The sequence below is a fragment of the Exophiala aquamarina genome (genome assembly GCF_000709125.1).
Source record: "Exophiala aquamarina CBS 119918 chromosome Unknown aczIA-supercont1.3, whole genome shotgun sequence".
Classification (NCBI taxonomy): Eukaryota; Fungi; Ascomycota; class Eurotiomycetes; order Chaetothyriales; family Herpotrichiellaceae; genus Exophiala; species Exophiala aquamarina.
Window position 1 is genome coordinate 2,457,863 of NW_013550585.1, and position 18,193 is coordinate 2,476,055.

An 18,193-nucleotide genomic window follows, 5' to 3' on the forward strand; every position below is an offset into this window, starting at 1 on the left:
CAAGGCCGGTCCGGGGCGTGCTTGCCCTCATTATTGAGCAACAGTGTCCATCGATGTCTTCAACGGCATTCTGATGTAAATGCTGAAGCTCTTCCGAGCCCTCTTGATGCGTTGATCTGATTTCTCCTCGACGGATTCGAGGCAAAGATCTTTCTGCAGAGGAACCCTTTCTGATAGAACTAAAATCGCATCTGCTAAAGGCATTTAGTTGTCTGAGCTTCACTAATGGTCACTGCTTCATCCATGTAAAAGATTTTGATCATCCTAAGAATACACTAGCAGTCTGTTGTCTGACACTGGCTGTTGGTCTTCAGAGATCGCGACTCCAGGGTGAATTGCTCACGTGACTTCCCGTATGGGTGAAACTGCTCGTAGCTGGGAGCAGCGAATCAACTGCAAAGAGAAGGAAGGGCAAAAGGAATTCGCAATTTCCATTCAGGTACCCAGACACCCAGGTCAACTCCATGGGATAGCTTGCGAATCTCTTGAGATTCCCATTGCATGGAACAACCCATTCCTGAAGTATCGCCGCCAGTGTCCATGCGTGGGGAAACCCCCTTCTTTCACCAGTAATAGACTGTCTCAAAATGTTATATTGAACTTAGCAGAGCACGGTCTTAATGCCCATCTTGGGCGATCCTTGGAAACTGTCAGATGTACGCAGCTAATAGCTACAACCTTGGTTCTGGACCCACGTTCAATTCCCTCGCCACGTCTTGTGCTGTCTTTAGGCCACTTTCGAGTGCCCCATCAACGAAGCCTCGCCATGCGTCAGCCCAGTCGGCACTCGCAAAGAAGACGTTTCCGTGCGCCTTCTGCAGCTCCTGGAGATACCTTGTCATGGAGTCGCTGCCCCAACAACACCACGCACCCTTGGCTAACGGGTCGTTCGTCCAATCGTGGGTGAGATAGCCCTCAACCTCGGCGTCTGGACGCAGTTCCTTCTTGAACCGCTCGATGATGTGTTTGCTGTCTCGGAGGGTTTGCAGGCGCCCACTGTATCCAAAGCCAATGGCGTAGGTGCCGCACGGTCCGGCTGAGCTTGTACCATTGTGGTCCGACAAGGAAAAGCAGAAAGACGAGTTGGCGGAATCCGCAGACGCCGCGAACCACCCTGGTTCAGTCGACCCAAGCTTGAAGTGAATCTTCGCGCCTTTGGTGATATGTCCTTTGGCGATTGCTTCGCATTTCAATGGACTCAGTGGAGGCGAAAACTTGACGCCACTCAGACAGTTCAGTGGAATGGTGCTGATGACCTTTTTTGCTTCGAAGGTGCGTCCATTCTCGGATTTAATCACTACACTAGAAGCGTTGTTCTGAATGATCTCAGAGACGACCGTGTTGAGGAGAATGTCGCTCCGTGCGTCTGCGAGGATGGAACGAGCGAATGAGGTCATGCCACCGTTGCCCAGCTTGTAGGCGCCGGCATTTTCGAACACCTGGGCCATGTTGTGGCCACCCAAGGCGTACCAGCGGAGCGCTTCGACAAATCCGATCTCCGTACTAGGCGCGCTGCCGAACGTGTTGATGCTGCTTTCGAAGTAGCCTTTGTGGAGAGTGGGGAGATCAAGCTGCTCAAGGCGCTGCCGCGCCGTGAGATGGTCATACGCTTTCCACGGACCCGGCTCTCGGAAAGGATCATGGGGATACGGCATCAGCTCGCGGCTGGACAGGCCGTCGATGGTAAAAAACTTTTCGGCGACAGCTTGGGTGATTCCAGCAAGAGTGCTTCCATCAATTTCTTGCACTTCGACTCCTGGGCCCTTGTAATATGTCTTCTGGGCTACAGTGCTGCCGGCCGTTGATTTCAGATTTTTGTGGAGGTTGTACCGGTGTAGCTCGGCATATACATGGGGCTGATTCCAATGTACCTGGGTACCTTAGACTCTGGAGCATTCGGTCGACTTCAAAGAAAGAAAAAGAACTCCTACCCATGTCCCCCCCATTTCAAAAGATTCTCCAAACGCTTCAGCCGTCCACGTTCGACCGCCAATACGGTCTCGGCCCTCGATGATCAACACGCTCAATGCATGATGGCGGACGAGCTCCCGAGCCGCTCGTAGCCCGGCAAACCCAGCGCCAATGATGATCACATCGTAACTGGGCTTGAGATTCGCCGTGCTCGGGATTACTGCTTGTGTTGGGAGGCCCTCGGCGAGATTGGACTTGGTCCAAAGATACCCCTCGCTTGATCTCGACATAGTAGGTTCGTGACAAGCTTGATGTGAAATTGGGAAAGTGTTCTAATCTTCGAGGAATCGGTTATTCCTGTGTTTGTGAGATTCAAGGTCGAAGAACAATTGACAGCGGTGAAGGTAAGGGAGCAACGGCATACTAATACCCCGTACAACTAGACTATTCTGTAGCTCGGTCCAAACACCGCTCGAAGGGAATCCTGCGGCTGCTGAGCTGCGCATTTTTGGGTCCAAGAGCGGAATCCCTTCCGGTGCACTCAATGTCCCGACTTGGAAATTCTAAGAGACTGGCAGTGTCGCAGTGATAAGAAGCCATGACGAACCCATCCAAGAAGGCCTTGGATCATCTTGCAGTACCGCAAGCTTTGAATCATTTTCTACACGCCGCCATGGTATTGGAAGTCAAGCCCAAGACCGATATGTTCAAGGTCCAGAATATCGAGGGGGTGCCGGAGCATGTGTTCTTCAGTGAGTGGAAACCAGCTCCATTTTCGCCGACTCGGCCTCGAGTCTGCAAAGAAACACAACAATCTAACTCGTGGACAGCGGACTTCCTGGGGAGTCGTGACGAGAAGGTTCACAACCCCATCACGGGGTCTTGGTTCCGCATCGAAAGAGGGCCTCCATCTACGCCGCCCAAGTACGAATACGATGAGGTGGGTGTTGTTTTTGAAGGTGAATGTCATACTAGTTGATTCAGAAGATACATGGACACTGACTGAAGCTGCAGGGACGATCACCTTGGAGGATGAAGCCGGTGCGAAAGCGACCCTTGCGGCTGGCCAAACATTTGTAATTCACCGGGGGAGCACGATCGCTTTCTCGTCGAGCGATTACGGAATTGCTTTCAAGTGCGGGTCCAGACTGATGGCTAGAACGTAGAGAGCAAGACGGCGTGGAAGAGGGCTGCCGTCCAGATAGCGAAAATAAACCTAGTATTGATGGCGGCGTATGTCGCAGACTGTTGCTTCCAATTGTATCCAGTCAGTCGAATCCTTGGTCAGTCGTCCTCATTCAACCAATCGCACTTCTTGTCCGAATTCAGTAAGGCTCCAAGTAATGAAGTACTTATTAGTGGCGACATGTACGAGCACTCGTACTTACTCTTTCGCGGACACGGCCAGGGCCTCTCGCCGTATGTAGTCTCCAGCAAACTGAGCTATCGACCCGGCCTTGTGTTCCGCTGGGACCAATGATCCTGATCAGCATCGCGAACCGCCTGGACTACATTTTCAATTGCCGGGGAAAAGGTACATTTACGTTCGATGATTGAGATTGGCTTCTACAGACTACAGCGCATTGTCTTCCAACTGTGAGGCGACGTTGTCACTGTCACGGCGCGCGGTACATAAATATTCAAGGCGCATCGATATTGGGAACCCCAAACGGAGTTCTGCTCAATACATTGCCATGACCCGCAAGATCAAGCCGACGGGATGGCCAACGTCCAAAAGAAAGCCGCTGGCATTTTGCCTGCGTCCTGGTATTCCCCACAAAGGCCGTCTATACATAAGCTAGAACACCCAGCAATCTTTGCCAAATGCAGGCTAATCATCACACATGAGCCCCGGTGTCCGACCGCCGAGGCCTATGCGAAATTCACGGTTGCGACGTATCCAGTTTTCATCCCTTGCGATAGGCGAGGAACTCTGAACGCCTTCTTGAACGTCTGCCGTCACCGGGTTTTCCCTGCAGTCCTTCAGGACGAGGGTGTCGGCAAATATTGCAAGGACGTGTGTAGTAGATAAGGCGATAATTGCCCTTGATAAGCAGCATCCGATGGAGCAGGGAGGGGAATAGCCCCGTGCTTATTTGAGGCCCTTTGTATTGGAGTGCCCTGGCTTGACAGGTCGAATTGGGAGTAGGCGGCATACCAAGCGCGCTGTGTGGTGTGCTGGCCGCGGACTCATATGTACTCACTCCAGACACCCGCCTGCTGGAGTCGTGATCCTTATCCAACTTTGACCAATGACTCATGCCCGTCAAGTAGCCTCGGGCGGTTGACTACATCCCGGGAGGTAACTGGAGACTCGAGACTGATCGGCCTATCTAGTTAAAGCAATAATAATGCTAAGCGCCGCGCGGGGTGTTGATGGGACCCATACACGAAAATATTCATCCAGCTTTGCCTTATCTCACACCCATTTGCGTCTGCTAGCATAGCAGCCCAAAACGAGAGACGGAGCTACGATGGATGCCGGCTCGAATCTCACCCCAAATGCAGCTCCTCGAGAGCCATGACTTGGTGCATGCTTAGTTCCACCTGATTCTGTCGCCATGTCTGCGACGCTCAAGTTCGCAAAATCCCGATCTGGTTGCAAGACGTGCAAGCAACGAAGGGTAGGATCTCCCAGATTACAATGTGCTGCACATGCTCAATTGAGAGCCAGGTGAAATGCGACGAAGCGAAGCCGTTGTGCAGGCAGTGCACTCTCAAAAATCTAGAGTGTCCTGGCTATACGACTCGATGGAAGTGGTCGACCAAGCATGAACGGCAGTCAAGTCTCCAGATTCAACGAGCTCCTGTTTCAAAAAGGACATGGCCCAAGTCCTCATCTTCCGAACATTCCGCAGATGTCGGTACCTTGTCAGGCCCTTATCGGCGAGAAAGGGCAGGAATGGGCAATGTCGACCACATCCAACATGCGAAGCCCACCACCAAGGACCCTGATATTGGCAGTCCCGGTCAAAATGAGACCTCCGGTTCTGAGGCAGAGCAAGTCTTGTCGTTGAACCAAGAGTGCGATGATGTCTCGCCTCCTACGTTGCAAACACCAACCTCGCAAAATTGCCCCAGGTTGAAAGCTCCGGCAACACCTGGATACACCTCCCCGGTAATATGCCAAATTTTAGGGCAATCCCTAGACACCTTACTCAGTAACACACAGCTTCAAATGGATTTCTTCACACAGACGATTTGCAAGTCCTTGACAGCGTTCGATTCCAAGCACAACGCATTTAAAAGGGTAGCTGTATCACGTACAAAGGAGTCGTTGTTGTTCTTCTCCTTGACTCGCTATATTACCGCGGCTTTTCTGAACTCCAGTGCCCTCGACTCTACCAGCGCTCTAGTGGTGCAGACCGCCCAGACCGAAATCTTATATCGACTGCACAGTGAAGTGGCACAGTTGGCCTTACAAACGAGGGCAAACATCGAGGATGTCTTGATGGTTATTATTATGTTCGGCCTCACTACAAATTGGGACGGATCCAATAGCCCTAGCATTCTCCACTACAATGCAGCTGTCCGGTTATATCTACATACCTATGGAAACAGCACGCCACATTCGCCGCAGAACGACCATCAGGAGCTCTTCCTTCCTTCACTAGTCTATTGGTGGATGGGTCTTGCGTTTGTCACAGACACCAGCAAAGAATGTCTGTTAGACCCGCCGCCTCTCGAGACTAGCATTCGCAATGGCACCGAGACCGTCAATTTCGCCAAGAGGATCCCTCATCCCCTGGCTGGAGTGTCCCCTGAGGTGCAAAAGCTCCTTGGGCGGGTGGGTTCATTGACTTATGGGCAGAGGCTAAGCTGCCGGGAAAAGTCTTTCACAAGCATGATTGTACTATACAAAGAATATAACTCACTACAACGAGCGCAGAACCTAGAAGAGGAAGCACTCTCACTCAAGCTGCCAAAAGCCGACGAATTTATCGACAGCGATGATATGATGACCCCCATACAAGACCTTATCAACACTGCAGAGGTTTATCGATTTGCAGCCCTCATATTACTATATCAAGCATTTCCGGATCTGCTCAGCCGCAGACTGCGGCTTGACGAAGATGATCTCGATGGTGATCAATCCTCAAAGGAGCGAAGATTGCTATGGGTGACAGCACTAGCCATTCAAGCCCTCAAGGTCCTGTGCCAGAATACACCAGGGTCCGGGACCCGCAGCATCGAGCAAATTCTGTTAGTCATCATTGGTGGAGCGCTACTAAACCGGACGTGCTCGCAGACTTCGTACATGAGGGAGGAAAGCGATCGCTCGACCCTCGAACGATCAATAGCAGGACTTGGTCCACCTTCGCTCCCCATAAGAAGTGCTTTTAACCAACATGAGAATTTATACGACTTCTCGGGCCACGAAACGCTGCGAAATGTTATCGACAGCTCATTCGGTGAATCTTCGGTCTCAGACTGCATCGCTGAGGCTCGCAGGACGGTCTGTAAGCGCCTCCAATCAATCCGCGAAATCTTGCCATACAGATCGCTTGAGATTGTGCAGGAGCTCGTGTTCAAAACTTGGGATATCAGTGACAATGATACTCCTGAGGTCTTTTGGATAGATATTATGATTGAAAATGGCTGGAGCTTCCTGTTAGTGTGAGATTTATCATCGAACGTCCGTCTTAATCTTCACGGATCGCCTACATGATCATGCATAGCGGCTACCCACGCCATACAATGATGATCATGGGTCGACCATTACGACATCTGGAATTCACAATCACGGAGGCCGGTGCAATTCGAAAAAGTGGGGCTGCTGGCAAATGGACATGACAACGATCTCGAGTGTTCATGGAATAACAGCTTCCCAGATGCAGAGAAATCAAGTTGGAAAATTCGCCGATCAAAAATGTAGTGGACGCGGAGCAGGTTGACCCAGATTTTGGTGCTTGTGCATTCTCTGAGCTGCCGGACTCCTGGTGAGGCACTGCGAAAGTGACATCGGACCTCGACACAGGTACTTCCACATACAAATTGTGAAACAATGGGTTATCCGGTTGGGAAAGCTTGAATCTTTTGCGACATCCGGACACGTTCCCCTGACCTTGATGACACAACATGCTTTGCAGGCACTCACCCCCGTTGGTGTGGGCTCAAAGAGTAAACTCAGGGTTGTACATGGGAGTAAACCTTGACAGTTCACTGGTCTAATACCTGGTTATGAATTTGAATGGGAGACATGGGTTTCGGGTAGTTGTGTCTTCTGCAGCCTTGCCGCTAACGGTGTGGGCCCGGATATTACAGCCGGATGGCTGCTTCGCGCAGCTTCGGCCCTTTTTGCACCTTACCTACCGTCAAGAAATCCTCGAGAAGGTCTTTTCTCTATTTCAAACCTTTGAGGATCGCTCTATTCTTCTTTGGAGCGCAATATACCTGCTGGTCGGTGCATAGTGGCCCTCGCAAGCGATGCCTCCATCAGCAGCATGAATCAGCGTTTCTACAAACTCTGGAGGGATGTCACTAGTAGAACCATGCATCATCATGGCGGTCATCCGCTTTGCAACCCTGACCATGAAACGCTTCTTCTATTATTCTGGTACTAATGGATGCAGTCAGAGAATACATCTATTATATTAGGACTCCAATGCTGCAAGCAACCACTCCATCTCCATCGAATTTTGCCCCGATTGATCTCGCATGCTGACAACCCCTACCCAAAGATGCCTTTGTACGCCGTTTCATTGCTAGGTGATAGGCTCATATTTACTATGCAGCATATCCCCCTTCCGGTGGGAACACGTCATGAAGAGTCAAGGAAGTAAAACAATGAAAAAATTACCAAGAACGCGGCCACCCAACTGAGAATGGCCAAGTCCACCCACAGTCATTCATACACCAAGTGAGATAGAAGATGAGCAGACAGAAAAAGGCTCATGGATTGAGTGAGGTCGCCGCTTTGGTGAACGATACTCCTCATGTGCCCTCAAGTACAATTCGAACTCCATGAGGCAGGCCCGAGTTGATGGATGCAGCGGCCCAGATGTCTGTTTGGCCGGACTTCCAATTCAATATGTGGTTCTGCTGCTGGTACGTATAGTGGATGTGGTATGAAATACAAGCCGGAGTCATACGTTTTGAGGGTCATGCTTGAGTTGACGGAAGTTGCGAAGATCCTAGAATGGTTATGCCGTTACCACTCGGTCAGATGCAAGTGTGTCCGCTCACCCCCCACATGAGGTACGGTATGGGTTCCTAACTCCTATCCTCCAATACGCAATCTAAGGGATAACGCACCCTGACGCCTGTTCACTTGCTTGGAAAATTTGCGTCCGTTACTAGCTTTGGTCTAAGTCTAAGCTCTGCCTTCGAGCGACCCAAATCCCGATACACAGAAAGTAGCATGAGAAATTTGGTGCATGGAGGCGCCAGGGGCGACGAGGAAATACTCGGCGCGACCATCTTCTTCGCGTATATCGCCGCAGCATTACTATTGACAGGCTTCTTGACCTGGGATCTGGCTATCACATACAGAATACGGAGGAAGAGCTCGCATCCACTGCACGGAAACGGATCCGAATACCAAGTCCAGTCGAAGCTCCAGGGATCCAACAGCGTGAAAATCAGAACCGGCGGCGTATTGGCGGCGTTCAGCTTTGCAACACTCTCTTACCACATGCTGCATTTCCTGACCCAGTCTCATCGACGGTGGTGGAACCTGAAGCAGGGGTTGTGGAGCGTGGAAGATGTCGGTCTCACGCATCCTCACATCTGGCAATGGACAAAAGAGTCGGCATTATTCGAAGATTTTGCCCAAGCTATCCGCGGCGAGCCTCACCGATTCTGGTGGACGCACCTGGTCTTGGTGTATTCATTTGCGTGGAATCTGTTCATGAGTGTTGAAGGTTACTTAGCCCAAATAAAAGCACCACATTAATGATTTCGTAGCTGACCCGTGTTGTTTGCTCTCAAGGACCAGACGCCTGATTCCGCACTCACCTGTGGATGTACTAGTACTTTTCTTGCTCGATCGGATTCTACCGATTTCATTTACTCAGAACCTCTTCGTCCTCGCTACCATCTTACATTCGCGACTCTAAAAGGTCGAAGTTGGAATGCTTCACGATTGAAAGCGCAAACATTCATCCCTCTGGCATATCTCGCCAGTCTCACCGGTACAGCGTATTAAGTCGACACGTCGTGGTTCGTATCAATCGTGTTCTTAGCCCGCGGGCTCTTTCTCGTTCCATTTCTGTTCCTCCGGCCGACGCAACAGTCTGTAAAGCAGCCACGCGGCGATTCGACCATGGACCTACACTCGAAGTACAAGCGGTCGGTGGTTCTGATTGCGGTGGGTGGCGTTGTAGTGCAAGTCGCCTTTACCTTTGCATTTCTACCGGATCTCGTTTCGGTGACCGCAATCAACGACGCCCAAGCGATTAGTGGGTTGGCACATGACTTTGTTCTTGGGCTCATCAGTCTAGGCGTATGGAAGATGGCCTAGCCACGCGATTCAGTCAATTTGACAATTTCTGCTACGACCGGACTTCCTCTCCATTCAAGCATGGCTAATACCTCTCTTTTAAGGTTCTGCCGGGTCAAATATCCATTACCGTCCTTCTGACGTGGCATGGGGGCTCGATCTCACCCTGAATATTGCTATTTGTGGACAGAAAGGTCGCTAGAAAAGGAGTTTCATGCCCCAGCACCGGATATTGCAAGCGGGTTGATGAGGTTATTTGTCGATTCGGAAGTTTCATACCTTCTCACCTTTGTGCGATGATTAGAGGGCGTCAGGAGCCAGGAACCCATACTTCAAGCGATCTTCAAGAGATCGTCGGACGAAGCAAGCGCCCCTAATGGCCCATTCGACTTTCATGCGAGTGGTCACACTTGCCCATATAGCAAGCCGTTACGTTCTTTTCCACGAGCTGGATCAATTTTGACCGAAGGGAAACACGACCAAATAGCAGGGTCCATTCCAATAACAACTTCTGATCGGCGAGGCTTCTAGTTGGCTTGGAAAAGGCTTCCGCGAAAGATTGCTAGACTTACCTAGCACTCAATCATACTTTCGACCATTTTAATCGTGGCAAGTTCTGGGCCAATAAGCTCTGATGCAGCTAGATCGGTGATCGCTTGGGTAAACAGATCATTCCACCGTCCAAGCGGCCAGAGGTCAGATGACGGGTCAGAGGGGCTTTAAGCATAGCATGTGGAATGAACAGGCGTTGACCTTTGGTGATCTAGCGACACCATTACACTGGTGCCGAGTTCTCTTCTGGAAGTTCGGGGCGTGCCATATCTCATATTCTGCGAAGCCCTGCATTCGAACACATTTTCAAGGCCCTTTTTACGAATCGTCAACGAGCAGACCAGAGGCATCTATCCTCTGAGATTGATGTAACCTAAAGAATCCCCAACGGGGGCCTGGGGTCTGGTTCACCTGGATCATGAATGACTGCTTTTGGGCAGTTTTGTCCTTAACATAATATGGACTGCAGTGACATCCGGTTGTTTATAGTCCGGAAATGTACTTCCGGTCCGTCATATCGAGACAGAGCCTAACTACGGTCCAGGCTTCCCCGGATTTTCAGGAGGCTCTCCACAGTTGCTAGTATACTCAACGAGAACCGTAGCTTCACCGACGTGGAGCAGAAGAACACTCGCCCTGCAGGATGTAGAAGTTTTGGCACTCTGAAGTATTCCATGCTCGACTAATCAGACCTGTCCTGTTAAACAAGGGGTTAGGCCATACTAAAGAATGTTCTACGATCATAGAATTCTGGCCTCGTCGTCATCGGTGGGGCTTGGAGTGGGGTGAGTGATGACCTGATAGAAGGCCGGCTGAAATCTCCGATACCGTATCATTGTTCCTCTTCGTAAGGACCACCACTTGCACCTCAAGATGACTTGGCTTGTTGAACTAGTGAGCACAGATGTTAGTTCAGGTACTGGATGAATAGAAGGCCCCTCGACACTTGGTGTTCGAGCCTCCACCGCCCAAGAAGTTGACAAAGTCTCGAATGTCTTCTGTGTGGGATATATGATGTCGTTTGAAGTGTGAGTCTGAAGATATATGATGCGTGCTGTCTGGTATTAACACACGCCTCAGCGGCCAAGAGGTCCCTAGCAATTTTGCATTACTTACTGGGAATTGGGCTCCTAATCGATAGACCGTTTGATGGTTTCCCAGGATGATGAATCTATCTGTGGAAAAATTGTGGAAGGGCTAGCATGTCATAGGCTGGAACAGTTTTCCGGATGCCATCTCTCAACTTCCGTAGGCACAGTCTTCTGACCTCTGGAATGCCCCAGATGATGGCGCGAACCAAAATTTGGGGCGGCTTGCTCAGTCTTGATCCTTGCGGTATCAATCTGTTCCAAATTGAAAGTTTACTAGCCGGGCCTACCATACCTCATCATCACATTGAATGAACGGCATGTTGAGGGAGATTTCACAAATGGGTTGTAGCTCAATCGCAGGATGCGGCATCGACCGACATCTCCATTTTGTCAAGGCCTTTGTCGAAACTATGAACATGGCACAGGAACGTAAAATGTGCTCTTAAAAATGGCCTGGTCATCTCTTACATTTTCTTATTTCATTTCACCTACGACTGGCTTTGCTGCCAATCACGGAAGCCATGCTCGCATTCTTTTCACTGGATTCTGACCCTATCGACTCTGGGAAGTGTGAGTCTTCATTCAGTGGGATCTCGGAAAGTAACTGGGTAGGTGAGGGGAGTTCGAGTGGGCCATCAATGTGAAATATGATTTCATCGTAGGCATGTTGTATCTCTACGTTCGCTCGACACTCATTTCGTACATGAGCAGCTACTTGCGACAAATCAACACCGCTCCGAATGACTCGAATCAAATCTCTGGTCGATTCGTCGTCCCCGGCTTTCAGTGTAGCAATGATACCTCCAAGCAGTTGTTGGTGCCGCTTGAGGTTGACTTGCGATTCTGCTAGATCATGTACGTTGCGCTGATTTGCGATTTTTCTTCTCTGATCAGAGCTTGCATTGTAGACACAGGGAGTTCGTCTCGTTCCGCACGCGTCGCACGGCTGGCCGCCGGTGCACTGGAGATAGTCAGCAGTTTATATGGTGTAGCGTCGTTGCAGAGGGCTGCACCCTTGTTTTCCTCTGCTTGCATGCGCCACAGGCAGTCGAGATTTTTTGAGATCTTTGAAATAGTTGAGTAGACGAGCTATCTTCACCTTCACCTTGGGAAGGTCGCGGCGCCAGTGGTTGAGACATGAAATGTGTTATTTGCTCGTTGCTTCATAAGCTTGCTGGGCGGTGCTAGTAATGCTGTCACAATGAGGCAAGGAAATCGGGTTACAGCGTGGGAGGAAACCAAAGAGTCGTGGGCGCAGGATAAAACGTTGGATAATACCCGAGGAGGCACAGTGGAAGAAATTGACGTGCGCAATAATGAAGCAATACAAACAAATAGTGACGAAGTTTGACGGGGAGGCAACTTCCTCCTCGTATGTAGAAGGAAGGTTTGTGCTCATAATCCGGACGAGATATCCGATGAACAGTGGCCATAGGCAGATTGAGGGTGCTGACGAGGCGCATATATATTACCTGGTCGCCTAGTAGGCTGGTGGCCATCTCACACCCACTAAAATGACAGAGATTTGGGCGAGTCGCATACCAGCTGGTCAAAAACCGCAATCCAGAACTATCGTCCTAGCGGTTCGAGTAGGTACTCGTCGATGTGCTTTTATTTCATCGGTGAGTCCATTATTGGCCAGGAGTATGGCATAAGTTGCATCTCGACTCATCAACGCCGACGCCATTTGCCGCCGGAAATTAAGGAAACTCGGCGGTCCGGGTCCTCACCATTTTCTGCTGCATCAAGGCAACAAACTCTATCGGGCAAGTACGATATGTATACTTGCCTCAGCGATGCAAAGTCTGGACACTTGTGCGGTGCAGTTGAGGCTTGTCATGAAAGTCTTAGATTGATGTTGAAATTGAATTCTAGACTCGATGCTACCCGTTCTCGATCTAGGAGTATGCTGAGGTTGCTGGTCTGCCCTAGTCCCTACCCGTGAATATGCGCGTACGACAGTCGCTGGAGCACGAGCATGTCGAATGACCCAATGGAGCCATCCATGCTGTAATTGTGTCTTTCTTACACCTCTGAGGGTGATCCCGCGATGTTTCGGCTTGAAAGCTTCGGCTTCTATTATGCTTGACCATGATTCGAGGGTGTTTGCTTTCGTGCGGACTTGGGGTGATTCTTGCTTCAGCGCCAGGAATGGCCAAGCCAGCGTTCGAGGCACGGGCTGGGAAATGGCCCTTACGAGTAACAGGGTTGTTGGAGGGGGAAATACACCCCACTTCATCGTGTGAGAGAAAATCGTGCGAGGTACATAAGAGCGTGTGCTCTCGTACGATCTGGTGAGCTACTAGTACCGAGTATAGAGGCCTACAGCGTAGTCTTGGCACTTCGGGTGTCCCGCCGTTTTATGGCCAACGCCCTCGGATTTCTGGTCATGTGATCACGGGTGGGCCAATTGCTAGCCTGCGATGCACAATGATGTGGCCTAATCAATAAATCTTTTCCTCCGTCTTTCCACATGCAACGTCAATCATTTGTTTTGGCTCTTGGAAGGAAAATCTCATATCCTCTCCTCAGAAGATAGTGATCAAGGGCTTGCATGACTCTGATCTGTCCTGATCTCCCTTTCGCGATTCTGGATTTCATTTTCTCCTGTTGAGAGCCTCCAAGCCATTCCCACCCTGCTACGTCCCTGCCTCCTCGAAATTCCTCACTACTGCGGGTGCGCAGTCAATCTGCACCATGGACCAGCAGAAATTTCTCCAGCAACTTGCCATCGTCCTTGATCCCAAGAAGGGCAATGTCAAGACTGCTACTAATGTTCTGCAAAATGAATTCTACAAACAGCCTGAATCCCTATTGTTCCTCATTCAACTCATTATCTCCCACGACAGTACCGAACTCAAACAGCTCGCTGCTACCCAGGCCAAACCTCTAGTCTCGAAGCACTGGACCAAGGCCCCAGCTGACCAGCGTGAGCATGCACGCAATCAACTGTTTCAGGCAACGCTGTCTGAGCCCTCGTCTCTCGTACGGCATTCCGCTTCCCGCCTGATGAGCGCAATTGCAAAGATTGACCTCGACGATGGTGAGTGGCCGGAGCTGCCAGGGCTTTTGCAGCAGGCAGCAACGAGCTCGAAAGCAGCTGAACGTGCTGTGGGCGTCTACGTGCTCTATAGCATTCTTGAGACCATCGGCGACGGGTTTAGCTCCAAGTTCAAGGAGCTTTTTGCCCTCTTCGGCAAAACCATCAAAGATCCAGAAAGTTTGGAAGTTCGAGTGAACACTATGCTCGCAATCTCGAAGATGGCCATGGTGATTGACGCAGAAGAAGATCAGGCTTCTATCAAATCGTTCCAGAATATCTTCCCAGACATGGTTGTGGTCCTCAAAGACACGATTGATTCTTCAAAGGAGGACTACGTCATGCTAACCTTTGAAGTCTTCAATACTCTCCTTACGGCAGAGTATCAGCTCCTCTCTAAACACTTCCAAGATCTTGTTGCCTTCATGACTCAAATTTCGGTCAATACCGAAGCCGCAGATGAAACACGAACCCAAGCCATAAGCTTTCTTATGCAATGCGTGGTTTACAGACGCCTTCGCGTGCAGGGTGCTAAGATGGGTGAGCCATTGACCAAAAGCATGCTTCAAGTCATCACAGAGATTGATGACGCTGCGGCCGATGATGATGATATCACTCCAGCTCGATCAGCCTTGGGATTGATCGACACTATGGCGCAAAGCCTGCCTGCAAGCCAGGTGGTGGTTCCAATACTTGATGCCTTGCCACAGTATTCAAAAAACCAGAATCCCAAGTACCGTCAAGCTGGTATCTTGGCACTCGGATTTGTTGTTGAGGGCGCCCCCGATTTCCTGAGTACTCAGCTCAGTTCAGTCCTTCCTATCCTGTTTACGTTGCTTGAAGACTCAGAAGTCATAGTCCGTCAGGCGGCTCTCCAGACGACTGCCAGACTAGCAGACGATCTCCCAGAAGACATCACAAAGCAACACGAAAGATTGGTTCCTCTTCTAGTTAAGAATCTGACGGCAGCTATGAGCATATATAGTGGCGAGGAAGAAGGCCCTGCGATTGACATCATGAAATCCGCCACCAGTGCTATTGATGCAGTTGTTGATGGCATGGACGCCGAAGACGCATTATCTTATCTCGATAAGATTGCCCCATTGCTCCAGAAGCTTTTCAAGCATCCTGATTTCAAGATCAAGGCTCTAGCTGCTGGCGCCCTTGGCTCCTTGGCTTCCACAGTCGAGTCACCCTTCCTCCCATACCTTGCAGACTCTATGAATGCCATGCAGGAGTACATAACCAAGAAGGAGAGTGAAGAAGAACTAGAGTTGCGTGCCAGTTGCACAGATGCAATGGGAGAGTTCGCCGTCGCCGTTGGTGCCGCTGAATTCAAAAATTACGTCCATCCTCTCATGCAAACTAGTGACGAGGCTCTGCAACTAGATCATTCAAGGTTGAAGGAGAGCACTTACATTTTGTGGGGATCTCTAGCCAAAGTCTATGAAGAAGACTTCTCGCCTTTCTTAGGAGGCGTCGTCAAGGGTCTTTTTGATTGTGTCGATCAAGAAGAGGCCGACCTCGAAATCGAACTTGGTGACGATGCAAAAGATCTGCTTGGGAAGGAGGTCACCATTGCTGGACGCAAAGTCAAAGTCGCTGCTGCTGACAGTGACGATGAGGCTGAGGACGGTGACATCGAAGATGTGGATATTGATGAGGATGATGACAGCGACTGGGGCGATCTTGCCACGGTTACGCCAATCGCGCTGGAGAAAGAGATTGCCATTGAGGTAATTGGTGACGTTGTTTCTAACACGAAAACCGCCTTCTTGCCATATTTTGAAAAGACGATTGAGAAGTTGCTTCCCTTGACTGAGCATAACTACGAGAATGTGCGCAAGGCTACAATCAGTACTCTACACCGAGCTTATGCCGCCCTCTACGACATATCTGAAGAGTCTGGACAACTCCAAAAATGGAAACCCGGCCTTCCCCTCCAGGTGGAGCCAACACAAGAGCTGAAGAAATTTGGTGAAATTCTAATGGCTGCTACTCTCAATGTGTGGCCAGAGGAAGAAGACCCGTAAGTTCCTTCCGTTGTGCACTTGCAGATGCCGATGTTAAATATCCACTATGATGAGACTTTTTCGTTAACCCAGCTCACTCCGACACAAAATTTGTGGATGAAGCGAAAGCGATCTTCAACCCTCTGAAATCACACCTCAATTCTTATGCATTCACAAAATACACTTTTGGTGAATCAAGCTAACTCGAAGAATTCTAGGGCTACTGTTACCGAGATTTCTCGCGCCCTCTCTGAGAATCTCAAGATGACCGGGCCAGCGCTTCTCTCGTACCCCGATGTCCTTTCCAAGATTGTCCAGACTGTAACCGACCTTATCACGAAGCAACACGCATGCCAAGTTGATGCACAAGAAGGTGCCCTGGACGAGGAGGACCTTGAGGGCACAGAAATGGAGTGGGTTGTCGTGGACAGCGCAATGGACGTCATTTCTGGACTCGCCGCCTCCTTAGGCCCCAATTTTGGGGAATTATGGAAGATCTTTGAGAAACAGGTCCTGCGCTACGCGAGTGGTGGAGAATCTCTGGGTCGCGCTTCGGCCTGCGGTGTCCTAGCAGAGATCATAACAGGCATGGAGGGCGCAGTTACCCCATATACCTCACAGATCATGACTATTCTTCTGAAGCGATTGGGTGATGAAGATAATCAGACGAAATCAAATGCTGCATATGCCGTTGGGCGACTTGTCGAGAAGTCGAACGATGACGCAACCGTCACCAAAGCATATCCCCAAATTCTTTCTAAGCTCGAAGGAATCCTCCACGTGTCCGAGGCGCGGTGTATGGATAATGCCGCAGGCTGCGTCTCACGATTGATCCTCAAGCACAAGAACAAGGTTCCTGTCCCTCAAGTTCTACCAGTCCTGGTTGAAAGTGGTATTCTGCCCTTGAAGGACGACTACCAGGAGAACGAGCCTGTGTGGAAGATGATCGTGCAGCTGTACCGTGAGCAAGACGAAACAGTCCAGCAACTCACTCCCAAACTGGCGCCTATTATGGTGAGCGTGCTCGGCGAGCCAGAGGAGCAATTGACAGACGAAGTTCGTTCGGAATTGCAAGCACTTGTTGATCATTTGAAGACCATTCATTGAAGTGAAACAAAGCCGTTCTCACGGTACTCTATTCTGCACTGGGGGGATCGATGGATGAATGATTGAATAGAGATTGTCCTTGCATAACGATTTTACGGGTTACTATGACAAAAGCGTGGATGAGATGAGATGATGTAGCCCCCAATTAGACGTACGAGTATGACTGTCCAATGCCAACGACGAGGTGACGGATGCTAGGTGAGAAAGAACGAAGGATACCCCATGATTGAATGCAGTAAATAATGTTTTCCTTTTCTCCTCGTACGTGTGAGTAAGAGATTGTGATTGTGATTCTGCGCATTAGAGCAGGGTCTATGAGCATGTATCGAATCAAATGACGATCACAGCGAAGTTAGCCAGATGGTCGTTTTCCGCCAGGCCGAAGATTACCGCATGTGCACTCCGCTGAACACCAAAAGACAGTAATAGACAGGCCCCGGCTGTCGGGTCTGATCTTCGATTCGAGTCTTGTCTGGCCCGTTCCAGTCCAGTCCAGTCCAGTCCGCGGGGCCGAGTCTTGGTTGCCTGCTCGCCCGGTTCTGTTCTGGTGTCGCCGGATGTGGCTTCACGCCAGGCATGTCGGCATAAAGGGCGGTGCTTTTCGCTGCCCTGGCCCCCCCTCCCCTGTTGGGGCGCGGCAGGTCATCCTTGAGGTGTGGAATAAGAAAACCGAGGTTTCTCGTGCCTGGATGTCGAATATGCGTACGTCCCTACAGAGAATTTGGGGGTAAAAGTACTTCCAAGCATTCCTGAGGTTTGTGATACACGTCAAGGACTGAAACGTCTCCGCAGAGTCCCGCCGAAGTCGGTAGATTGGTTTGCTAAGGGGTAGGAGGGAGAGCGGGAGGACACGAAAGCGAGCATGAGGAATTTGGGGCCCATGATTCGGACCCGTAATGATCAAGCCAACGCGGTCCATGTTCTCTTCGAGAACATTGAATGAGAGGAGGACAGGAGGTGGAAAATGGAGATTTGCTTGCGAGCGTGCTTGCTTGCTTCAGTATCCTGTACCATCTTGATACTCCTTTCCCCTACTGGG

At 50.3% G+C, this 18,193-nt stretch overlaps 6 protein-coding genes across 6 annotated transcripts; 4 read left to right on the plus strand and 2 right to left on the minus strand.

Annotated features, from left to right (window-relative positions):
• Positions 1-671: 671 nt before the first annotated feature.
• A1O9_04487 (lysyl oxidase-like protein 2/3/4) lies at positions 672-2,201 on the minus strand (the record flags this gene model as incomplete). The annotated part of the gene is made up of 2 exons (XM_013406777.1): positions 672-1,871; positions 1,932-2,201. The coding sequence occupies 2 exons, from the start codon at positions 2,199-2,201 to the stop codon at positions 672-674; spliced, it is 1,470 nt and encodes a 489-aa protein (XP_013262231.1).
• Positions 2,202-2,509: 308 nt separating this feature from the next.
• On the plus strand, positions 2,510-3,077 carry A1O9_04488 (uncharacterized protein; the record flags this gene model as incomplete). Its single annotated transcript, XM_013406778.1, has 3 exons — positions 2,510-2,663; positions 2,742-2,870; positions 2,926-3,077. 3 exons carry the CDS (start codon positions 2,510-2,512, stop codon positions 3,075-3,077), a joined length of 435 nt encoding a protein of 144 aa, XP_013262232.1.
• Positions 3,078-4,813: 1,736 nt separating this feature from the next.
• Positions 4,814-6,532, plus strand: A1O9_04489 (uncharacterized protein; the record flags this gene model as incomplete). The annotated part of the gene is made up of 1 exon (XM_013406779.1): positions 4,814-6,532. One exon carries the CDS (start codon positions 4,814-4,816, stop codon positions 6,530-6,532), a length of 1,719 nt encoding a protein of 572 aa, XP_013262233.1.
• A 1,761-nt stretch (positions 6,533-8,293) lies between these two features.
• A1O9_04490 (uncharacterized protein) lies at positions 8,294-8,764 on the plus strand (the record flags this gene model as incomplete). Its single annotated transcript, XM_013406780.1, has 1 exon — positions 8,294-8,764. A coding segment is annotated over one exon (471 nt), but the record flags the coding sequence as incomplete, so codon positions are not given.
• Positions 8,765-11,509: 2,745 nt separating this feature from the next.
• A1O9_04491 (uncharacterized protein) lies at positions 11,510-12,065 on the minus strand (the record flags this gene model as incomplete). Its single annotated transcript, XM_013406781.1, has 2 exons — positions 11,510-11,956; positions 12,009-12,065. Coding segments are annotated over 2 exons (504 nt in total), but the record flags the coding sequence as incomplete, so codon positions are not given.
• Positions 12,066-13,692: 1,627 nt separating this feature from the next.
• On the plus strand, positions 13,693-17,154 carry A1O9_04492 (uncharacterized protein; the record flags this gene model as incomplete). Its single annotated transcript, XM_013406782.1, has 2 exons — positions 13,693-16,064; positions 16,266-17,154. The coding sequence occupies 2 exons, from the start codon at positions 13,693-13,695 to the stop codon at positions 17,152-17,154; spliced, it is 3,261 nt and encodes a 1,086-aa protein (XP_013262236.1).
• Between the last annotated feature and the right edge of the window lie 1,039 nt (positions 17,155-18,193).